This window comes from Aspergillus costaricaensis, assembly GCF_003184835.1.
Source record: "Aspergillus costaricaensis CBS 115574 unplaced genomic scaffold BO79scaffold_2, whole genome shotgun sequence".
Classification (NCBI taxonomy): domain Eukaryota; kingdom Fungi; phylum Ascomycota; class Eurotiomycetes; order Eurotiales; family Aspergillaceae; genus Aspergillus; species Aspergillus costaricensis.
The window spans coordinates 288,305-298,485 of record NW_020291802.1 but is presented as its reverse complement, the minus strand read 5'-3'; the positions used below and the strand labels follow the sequence as shown (position 1 = coordinate 298,485).

General features: G+C 51.2%; 4 protein-coding genes and 1 non-coding gene across 5 annotated transcripts; 2 read left to right on the top strand and 3 right to left on the bottom strand.

The window, feature by feature from the left end:
* Positions 1-905: 905 nt before the first annotated feature.
* Positions 906-2,878, bottom strand: BO79DRAFT_250092 (Hsp70 family protein; the record flags this gene model as incomplete). The annotated part of the gene is made up of 5 exons (XM_025685796.1): positions 906-1,945; positions 1,997-2,066; positions 2,120-2,164; positions 2,232-2,767; positions 2,821-2,878. The coding sequence occupies 5 exons, from the start codon at positions 2,876-2,878 to the stop codon at positions 906-908; spliced, it is 1,749 nt and encodes a 582-aa protein (XP_025544296.1).
* Positions 2,879-3,621: 743 nt separating this feature from the next.
* On the top strand, positions 3,622-5,259 carry BO79DRAFT_223933 (uncharacterized protein; the record flags this gene model as incomplete). Its single annotated transcript, XM_025683634.1, has 3 exons — positions 3,622-3,645; positions 3,716-4,304; positions 4,379-5,259. The coding sequence occupies 3 exons, from the start codon at positions 3,622-3,624 to the stop codon at positions 5,257-5,259; spliced, it is 1,494 nt and encodes a 497-aa protein (XP_025544295.1).
* Positions 5,260-5,458: 199 nt separating this feature from the next.
* Positions 5,459-5,531, bottom strand: BO79DRAFT_t13. Its single transcript has one exon. It is a non-coding gene; the product is annotated as a tRNA-Phe (tRNA).
* Positions 5,532-5,747: 216 nt separating this feature from the next.
* On the bottom strand, positions 5,748-8,048 carry clf1 (putative cell cycle control protein (Cwf4)). The gene is made up of 2 exons (XM_025684377.1): positions 6,096-8,048; positions 5,748-6,040 (listed from the first exon to the last, which is right to left on the bottom strand). Exons 1-2 carry the CDS (start codon positions 7,878-7,880, stop codon positions 5,792-5,794), a joined length of 2,034 nt encoding a protein of 677 aa, XP_025544294.1. The 5' UTR covers positions 7,881-8,048; the 3' UTR covers positions 5,748-5,791.
* A 205-nt stretch (positions 8,049-8,253) lies between these two features.
* Positions 8,254-9,954, top strand: BO79DRAFT_206447 (U4/U6-U5 snRNP complex subunit PRP31). The gene has a single exon (XM_025681973.1). It carries the CDS (start codon positions 8,296-8,298, stop codon positions 9,850-9,852), a length of 1,557 nt encoding a protein of 518 aa, XP_025544293.1. The 5' UTR covers positions 8,254-8,295; the 3' UTR covers positions 9,853-9,954.
* The last annotated feature ends 227 nt before the right edge of the window (positions 9,955-10,181 follow it).

The following is a 10,181-nucleotide window of genomic DNA, read 5'->3' as shown; positions in this document are numbered from 1 at the left end:
GGAAGGTAATATAAATGGTGATAATAATGAAACTGCTACCCGGGGATGTCCTTCGACGGGATTCATGATGGCCTTCAAAAAAAAAAAAAAAAAAAAAAAAAAAAAAAAAAAAAAAAAGGGGGGGGGGGAAGAAAGTGAAAAACTCAAAATTTACAAAATAAGCTGTGGTACAACAGGCACGCACACCGAAAAGAAATCATAGTGAGACTGAGAGTCGACGTTTCTTTATGAGGGTGCCATAACTATTTGCATCATGGTAGGCTTTATTTCGTCCGAGATGAGTTGGTCCCGTCGTTCTCATTCTTTGTCCCAAAGGACTCTCTAAGCATTGCCTCTGCCACCCAGTATGCTGATGTGGACGCTTACCAGTCGGTTCAAGACAACAATCCCCGATAACATGGAGAGAGATTAATGTTCGTATCAGCTTACTGATAAAGAAGGACGTAATTAAAGCGAAGCATGTTGAATTCAGGACTCAGATAACAATTTGGTTTACTCCATACTGGGTCCTAACTGATCCGATGATTTACTCAAAGAAAGAAATATCCTCCAAAAAGCAGTCTCGCCGTCCATTCATTAGAAACGAAATAAATGAGTACTGGAAATATCAAGAATAAAATAAAGAATGAAATCAAATATGAAGAAGGAAGTCTCAGGGATAAGAGAAAGAGTGTGAGTGAAACAAGGAATGAAAGAAGAAGATGGCAAACTAAAACTTAGAAAGAAGAAAGAAATCGCAAAATAGGCAACAAACGAAATACGAATTATGAAAACACGCTACACGCTACAGTAAAGCGGTTTACCGAGGCTGAACAAACCGGGTGCAGCGTTTGCTCATCCATGTCTTGTTGAAAACCCAACCATCCAGCTAGCCAGCTGGGCCGCGCAGCGACATCTTGAGCAAGTTATGCCCAAACTGTATAGACCTTGCAATTGCCACAATTGATTCCGCCTACTAAACATTGGAAGCTCAACTCCCCTTTCTTGAGACAGAGGGTGGCCTGTACATTAACAAGAATTTGGAAGAATGCGTGCCCCTCATTGTCATTTATGTGAGGGTGGCGGGTCAAGTCAACCTGAGACAGATCGAGTTGAAGATAGTCGAGTAGTTTTGAATGAACCGGGTTGAGCAATTCGGGCTTCGAGCGTGGGCTGGGGTCGTCGACGGAGTAGATAGCAATCGGTTTGATCAACGGCATGTTGTGCTGATGCAGAAGCTCGAATCCCCAGGTGTACTGCTCAACCGCCTGGTACTGGTTATTCTTCTTGAATATCCAGGTGATCGGCGCCTTTTCTTCGCTGTGCATCAGGTCCAATCGCTCTTTTATGGGTCGCTCCCGGCCTGCCTTTTTGAGGAATGGCATGAAGTCGTCATGGTGAATTCTGTAAGTGCGGGCGCAATTCACCATGGTATATGACACATCGAAAACACCTAGAAGGGCCGACCCGTAGGCCGTCGCAATGGCAGGGTTGTCCGGGACGGTTAGCTGCACCTTTCGCTGCTCACAGAAGACCTTGAACACGCTCTTGGCATAAGGAGAGGCAGCGAACCCTCCAGTGATAAACAAGTGGGAGACCTGATGGCCTCCATATTTTCGACACATCATATCAACCTCGTTGAGTTGATCGCCCATTATCTGGATAGAACTCTTAATGGTCGGCTCAAAAAACGTCTCCATATCGCCGACAGAAAGTAGGACCTCTTTAGTTTGAGCGTCATAATGGTGGTGAGCGTCATCAGGGAGTGAAACCACATCCATGTTCAAAACCAGCCTACGGATTCCCCCGGTGCCATCAAAAGTCTCTTTCAATTCCGTAAATTTGGCCATAAATTGGCCTGCCATACCGCCATCGTCATCAAATACTTTGGCGAACACCTCCGGAAATCTTGCACGCATCGTTGCAAGAAAGAATATGTCGACCTGAATTGCACCACCGATATGACCTGTGAATGTGAGAAGAGAACTTAACTGACACAAGTCGAAGCTGGACATACCGGAGGACTTGCTCAAGGGTTCCAGTACCCAAGCTGGATTCTTCGACACCACCCGGTAACAGACTGAATCCTAGGCAATGGTCAGGGAACCAATTTGAAATTCTCTGCTGGGGAGATACTCACAATGGTGCATCCGCCTATGTCGCAGATGCAAAAGATTTCGCCGACCTGTTGGTCCAAAATGCCCTCGTCAGCGAGTTCGGTCTCCCTGGATCCCTCGCAGCCCTTCACTAACCTGAACCATATCGCTTTTCTGCTCTAGCACATAGCGGGCCGACGCATCCGACTCAGAACTGAGAAAAACGTTCTCCAGACCTATAGTGTCGAATCCGGCTTGGGAAATGGCCATCCGCATGGCCATATGAGCTTCCTCTTCCCAGGCTACGGGGGTAGAAAAACGGAATTGTACAAGCGTCTCGTCGGTAAGAAGACAAAGAGATGTCAAATGGTCTTGAATGAACTGACGTATCCGTCCGAGAAAATCTCCGACCATGTCCACGGCGGTCTTTCCCGGCGCTTCCTGTAGCAGACTTTGATATGTGAAGCTTGCGAACGACTCGTTCAGGGGCCCAGTAGGGCGGCCTTTAGGGTCTAATAAAAGCTTAAACCATGCGTAAGTTGGGGGATAGGTGTAGGCACACCAGCCCCACCGAGGCTCCCTTCCCGGGTAGCTTATGTTTGTCGGTACTTTCAAGGCTTTTCTTCCAGGCCAATCCTCGATGACCTGAAATTCGGGCTCTTCGTTCGGTATCATATGGGCTACAACGACGCCTGGAATCACTTAGTTCCTGCACGAAGCTCCGGGTTCAAATGCCGACACTCACCAGTGAACGTTATACCAACATCCACACCTATGACGATCTTATTTGTGAAGTGGACCATAATGAGAGTTGACGAGCAAAGGTGCACAGAAGTGGGTACAGAAGATGAGGTAAATGGATCGATGACAAGCAGTTTAGATGAACGATGATTAGAGTCAGATGTTAAGAAATGAAGACAGGAAAGTTAACGAGAAAGCAAGATGAGGAACCTGGGAATGGGAATGGGGATGGGGTATTTATCACCGTCTGTTGGTCCCTCCCCAAGCCCTCAATAGTGGCTCTCTTGCAGCTCGTCATGCTCGATGGGTCGGGTTTCCAGGCCAAAGCGTCTCGGAAACCCGCCTCCTCCGGCCTGGCGGCCAGGGAGCTGATAGGCCTAAGAAGGTTGCAATGTCTCGGAAGGTTTTTCATCGCTTGAGACCCAACGAGATATCATAGGCCGGTATGCTCGTACAGTCCGTTTAGAAACAGGTTAGTGGGTAAGGCGAGCCAGAAGAAGAGAGCCAGAAGAAGAGCGAGAAGAAGAGAGCGAGAAGAAGAGAGCGAGAAGAAGAGAGCGAGAAGAAGAGAGCGAGAAGAAGAGAGCGAGAAGAAAGGAAAGAAGACAGGACAAAGAAGCCCCCTTTGCCCCGTTATGGACAACATATTTGCTCATTAAGTCCGGCTCTTTCATCGCGGTTGTTTGTTCCAAAATCTCTTAAGTATCACCCTACTTCCTGCCCAGGGTTTGAATCGACTTCTCTCATCACTCAGCTCTTAGGAAAGGAATCCTTCAAGCTCGAAATTCATCATCGTCTCAGCGTCATGGGAAAAAGAAAGGAAGTCAAGGTGAGAATATTGATCTCGGAAGTTTTGCATTCGTCAGCTGGTCTCTGAATTATTCCCTTCATCATTGAAGGCACCATCCTCCAAAGCATCTTCGCCGCCCCATGTTCCCGACGACACGAACCCGGCTCCGACCCTGAATCAGTCAGAGAGATATAAAGATACCGATGCACTCCAGGTCAAGATCGATCATCTGCAGGCTGAAATAGATGAGTTAAAGAGAGACCGTCAAGAGAAAATGTGGCTGGCAGTCTTTGGGGGGCGCGGCTGGCCAAAGCCTATCATCGATTACAAGGATGCGTTTAACTCTCTCTTCATCACGGCGAACTGGTGGGCGGATGATTATGTGAAAAGACATACGGCTGCGCTGGCCGAATTCGCTCCCGGTGAGAAACGAAGTATTCTCCAGAGCCTAGATGGCTACTGTGTACAGGATTTGGACTGGGATACTTTTCTAAAGTCTCTGCCGTATCCGATCCGTACTTTCATACCCCTTGCCCTCGCCCGAACGATGCTCGTAAAGGACATATTCGATAAATTCTTCGAGAATCCTTTTTGGTACTTTGAGGGCAAGACAGAAGCGATAGACGTTGAGCCTCAAGCACAGAGTTCGCTGTCGTTTGCACAACATCTGCAGCATCTGTATGAGCAGTTTCTGATTGGTGAGGCCACCAATATCTTCACCTACCTAGATTCCCTAACCGCCTAGTCTCACTGTTGACTTGTTATTGAATAGTGAATCCCAAGTCCGCCAGCCTGTGGAAGACCGAGACCGTTCGTCTTGCGAACTCCGTCAATGATAAACAGGCCAACAACACTGAGATGGGCCGGCATACAAAGAGTCGACGTGAGGAATTGACTCGATCATTCGCTACCGCCATGCTGAAACATCCACCATTTCAGATGCTACTTGAAAACTGTGAAGACACCGCTGTGCGGGAGGCAAAGCTTGTCCAATTCTACGAGAAAGCCGAAAAGTTGGCTATCAGTCTCGGCTCTTCTCATGGTATCTGTACGTATCGAAATCTCACGAAGTTGGCCTCGCCCTTGTTCTGGCGAGGGGATCAATTCGTGACTGCAGAGGAGCGTCATATTTACCTGCCGCACCAGCCTAGACTGGACGGACATCGTATTCTGTTCATCTTGCAACCTGCAGTGTCACGCACGGGAGCGGCAATCCCCGACGGTCAATTAGAATCATGGGCTCAGGCTGTCGCAGTGATTGAGGATGGCGACTGTACAGAAGAAGTGTACCACGAGTTGCAACAAGAACGGGAAGCTGAGGCGGGAAAGGTCTACAGAGAGAAACAGGAGGTAATGGCGAAGCACCAGGCTGCCTGGGAACGAGAACGACGAGAGAAGCAAAACGAGGGCAAAAGAGTGGAGGAAGAGACACAGAGAGAAGAGGTGGGAAAGATTATAGAAGGAAGCCCAGGGAAGCAGGAGGATGAGGAAGGAGCAGGTGAAGATACGGAAAGACCGGCACCCAAGCGAGCACGAAGAACAAGAGGAGCAGCAGGGAAAAAGCCAGGCCAGCAGGTAAAAGAGGAGAAAGGGGAAGAAGAGACGAAGAAAACAAGAGGACGCCGGGCAAACAGAGGAAAGACTACCAAATGAGGGTTGCTGCTAGTGGTTAAAAGACGGTAGGATGAGTATTGCGCATTCTGATCCTAGTCCTGATACTTCTTCACGATAGTAATTGTGGTTATTTTTATCTTACAGTATGAAGTCTGTTCTTTATTCAGTGCATTCACTGTTGCTTTTCTTATAACTGTAAATTTTCTTGACTTCCGAAGCAAAAATGGGAAAAAAAGGATGGGACGAGCCGGGCTTGAACCGGCCACCTCCAGATCTTCAGTCTGACGCGCTCCCAGATGCGCCATCGTCCCTTGTTCTCGCTGAGGCATAACGTTTTAGGCTCTCTAAGAGGAAGTGGGTTGATATGTTCATTATCTGAGCATTTAGATCACTGCAATTATGTACTGCACTAGACAGACGGAGTCCACAGAGTGCCAGAGGATGGATTGGTGCTACACAAAATTGGTAATTGCACGTGTGACCCGATGCAAAAGCTATCACTACTGATATGATACATCTCGTGATGCCATTAACTCCCCAGCTATGTATAGAACTACCCTGGTACATCGATCTAAGCTCCATCCCCTTGCTGTTGCTGTTGCTGCTTCCATTGGTGAGCTCTTTGCAGCAGCTTCGACAGATTTGCCGCTGACTGGTCATCCGCCGGGAATACATAGTCCATGTATTCCTCGTACCGGTCGTCGTCCAACTTGCGCCGCTTCTTGACTCGCCGGGGCATCTGCTTCTCGATCTTGTCGATGTCTTCTGGTGAACCGTGCGTGTGCTCAAACGACCGCCAAGCATTGAGCAGTTCCACGCGCTGTGTCATGGTTAGTCAGGGATATGTCAGAAAAGGAACGTTGACGACAGCTTACCTCTTCCTTGAGCTCCTTCTCCTTGAACACTTTGTGGGCTCGTTCGAAAACGGCCCGAGCACGACGCTTGGCATCCTCGCTGATCGGCCGCTCCTCTTCCTCCTCCTCTTCCTCTTCCTCCTCGTCGGGAACGTTAATCTCAAAGCGGGCGTAGTTGATCCACACCTTGACGTGGTCTGTCTTCTCCAGCAGACGCTCGTACAGCTGGCGGACCCGGTCGTATTCGCCCTCGTACTCCTCAAAGTCGATGTACGACTTCCACACCAACTCGGGCATATCGAGAGTTGGTTGGTCAATCCCAAGCTCGTAAATGGCTCGTGCACGGTCGGTGTCGTCCAGCCCGCGCTCCAACTCGGCATACTTGATCCACGACTGGCTGTTGGAAGGATTCCACTCGATCTGCTTTTCGAACAGCGTCCGGCACCGCACGAACTCGAACAGCTGGCGCTCTAGATCAATGTATCCCCGGAAGAGTTTATCCTTCGGGCACATGCCGATGGCCTGGCCAAGCGTCTTGCGAGCGGCTTGGAGATTCATCTGACGGATCTCAAACTGCGCCTTCATGAGCCAGATCTTGGCAAAGGTGAACTTTTTGTGGGGAATCAACTTGAGACACTCGTTGTAGATTTGGCGCGCACGCTCGGCGTCCTTAGCTTCCAGTTCCTCCCAGATGGCGTAGAATATCCAGAGGTAGATATACCGTCTCCAATGCCGCTTCTCCTGCGATGGTGGTATTTGAGCGATCGCGCGTTCGTAGATGTCGCGTACTCGGTCGGGGTCGCCCGAGGTCTCCTCAAGCCGGGCAAAGTCGAACCATATGTCGTAGTTCCGCGAGTTTTCTTTCAGTTGCTCCTCGTATTGGACTCTGCGTTTCGAAAGAATCACGTCCTCAACGCCTTCCCGGTCACCATACTGTTTCTCAAATGTCGTATAGGACTTGTGAAGCGCCATGGACTTTGAGCGAGGAAGTCGATCTAAAGCATACTTGTAAATGGCCCTAGCACGCTCATACTCCTTCAACTTCGCCTCGAACTTGGCATAGCCGATGAACAGCTTCTCGTCCATAAAGTCCTCTCCCAACGTCTCGATCGCCATTCCATACACCTCCCGCACGAGATCGCTCGTTCCATACTCCTCTTCAAACCGAGCCCACTTGATCCAATTGCGTGGTTCGGGGTGAACAATCGTGAACCGCTGGAAGATCGCGCGCGCCCTCTCGAACTCATTGTACCGCTTTTCCAGCTTGATATAGGCGCTCCAAGCTCCCTCTTCCGGCTCCCAAGACATCCACCGCTCAAAGACCTGCCGTGTGCCCGCAATGTTGCCCAGCGTCTCCTCCATGTAGACATACTTGTACCACAGCTTATCCACCCGAGGCAAGATCGTCACCGCACGGTCGAGTAAGTTCCTGGCATGGTTGATGTTGCGATTCCGCATCTCCGACTCAATGTACCGAATCCACAGAACCACCGAGGTCGGGCTGACGTCCAGCGCCCGTTCAAAGATTGAGCGCGCCCGGCGGAACTCCTTTTGCTCTAGCTCCCATGCCGCATAGCGCATCCAATTGTTCATGTTAATTCGGTTCCGACGCACATAGTCTTCGAATTCTTTTCGCTTGCGGCCCTGATATTCGTGCAATTCTTCCAGGTCGGCAAAGCGCTGCGTCGGCGCCTGCAATGCGGGCTCCTGCCGGTCCACGGCCTCGCGAAGCAGCTGCTCCGCTGAGATCTGGACGGGCGCCGCGGCCTTGTTCTTGACCCTGGGAGGGCCGCGTGACGACTCCATCGTGGTATAGTTTATGCGAGGATAATCGATCGGTAAATGAGGTATAGATCAAGCCGGACAAGGCCACCGAGAGTTCTGGCGTGCGCGTAGGGCTAAAACAAAGCCGGCTCGACTGAGAACACGTCCAGAAACCCCAAATCAAAGGCGTTGTGCTGGCTACCGGGCGGTAGTCGAGGTTGATGCTGATTCCAGATTCCGAATGAATGCTGCGATCCAAAGTCGGACAAGCTGCGGTGTTGGTCTCTTGCGCCACCCCCAGCCACCGCGTTGCTGACTCAGCTCCTGCCTGCAAAGCCGAGTCCGTGTGGCGGCGAACCCAAACCTCGAACTTCACCTGCATCTCATCTACGCGGCCTTGCTTCTACTTTGCGGACCTACACAGCTTGTCTGCTGGTCACGCTGCCGAATACCCATCATGTCAAATGCGGAGGATCTCTTGAGAGATTTTGAGGAGGACGACGAGGATCTTCAGGCTGGTGATGGCCTCGAAGAGGAAGCTGTCGATGAGGAGCAGCTGGCGCAAGCGCCTGAGCTCACCAACGAGTTTGACGTTGCCTTGTCGACCGCCGACGAACTGACTCGTCTACACAAAGTGCTGCGCGATCACTACTCTATCCGATTTCCTGAGCTCGAGACGCTCGTGACTACCCCGATCGACTACGCGAAAACTGTCGCTATTCTGAAAAATGGCCCGCTCAACGATATCAAGGCTCTGTCGACCTCGCCAGATAACATGGTTGGCGTGCCACTGAGGTCGATCTTGGATGGGCCCTCCCTGATGGTTGTGGCCGTGGAGGGTACCACCACCCGAGGCCGGGAGATGACCGAGTCCGAACTCAAGACCGTGATGGATACATGCGAACGGATCCTGAAGCTCGATCGCGAACGTACGGCACTTACAGAGAGCATCCAGTCGCGAATGAGCCAGATCGCTCCCAACTTGGCGGCTTTGATCGGACCGGAGACAGCGGCTCAGTTCTTGAACCAGACCGGAGGTCTGCTTGAGCTAGCGAAGATCCCCGCGTGCAACCTAGCTGCACAGGGCTCGAAGCGGTCGGAGGGACTGGGATTTGCTACAAATATTGGTATTCGCTCTCAGGGATTTCTGTACAACTCGCCGATTATACAAGGTGTCCCGAACGACCTTAAGCGGCAGGCCATTCGCATCGTCTCTGCCAAGATGGTCCTTGCTACGCGAGCGGACGTCTCCAAGTACAGTCCTGACGGATCGCTCGGCGAAGAGCTGAAGCAGCAGTGTTTCCAGCGTCTGGAAAAGCTTACGGAACCCGCGCCGAACTCGGGCGTGAAGGCGCTCCCCGCTCCGGACGACAAGCCATCCCGTAAGCGAGGTGGACGACGGGCGAGAAAGGCAAAGGAAGCTGTCGCCATGACGGAACTCCGCAAAGCCCAGAACCGGGTTGCCTTTGGTAGGGAGGAGGCAGAAGTCGGATATGGTACCGGAGAGGGAACAGTCGGACTGGGCATGCTTGGCCAACAGAATGATGGGCGGATCCGCGCGACTCAGATCGACCAAAGAACCCGAGCGAAGCTTAGCAAAAACAACAAGGGATGGGGTACCGCAACCCCCGTCAGTGGCACATCTACATCTCTCCGTGCATTCGGCTCCAATGCTAGTGGGACGGCCAGTGTGCTTCAGGCGAAGGGGTTGCGGACCTCTGGAGTTGGCACCTCGCTGGGAGGATCAGCCGGTACTGCCAGTACTATTGCCTTCACGCCCGTGCAAGGATTGGAGTTGGTGGATCCTAAGGTACAAGCTGAGTTGAGTCGGAAACGCAAGGCCGAGGAGGATCGGTGGTTCAAATCTGGCACATTCACGCAAGTTGGTGGCCAGAGCAGCACAGCGCCTCAAGGGGGGAATGGAAGTTTTAAGGTTCCGGCATTGCCTCCGAAGAAGAAGGTCGATACAGGCGAGGGTAAGATGGCACCGCCACCGCCGCCGGTGAAGCAGTAAAGGGGGTCATTGTGTTTTTCAGGATTACGAGCATTCACAAGGCGTTATAACGTGGGATTTGCATGATACCATCAAGAACTGTATGATAGGATTAAACAAAAATACCAGTTGCTTAATTATGGTTTAGCTTCTTTGGTCATCAGTGAACGGTACTGTGCAAGGGTGCCGAATTCCATGCGAACCAGTGGACAGCTAGCCATGGTTCCAGACGGGATGGTGAAATTTCTCGGGCTGGGGATAGGCAAAGCCCAGCCCACACACCCTGATGGCGCAAGCCCGGAAGATATGTCGTGCTATTGTCTTGAATGTGACAATAACGGGCAAGAACT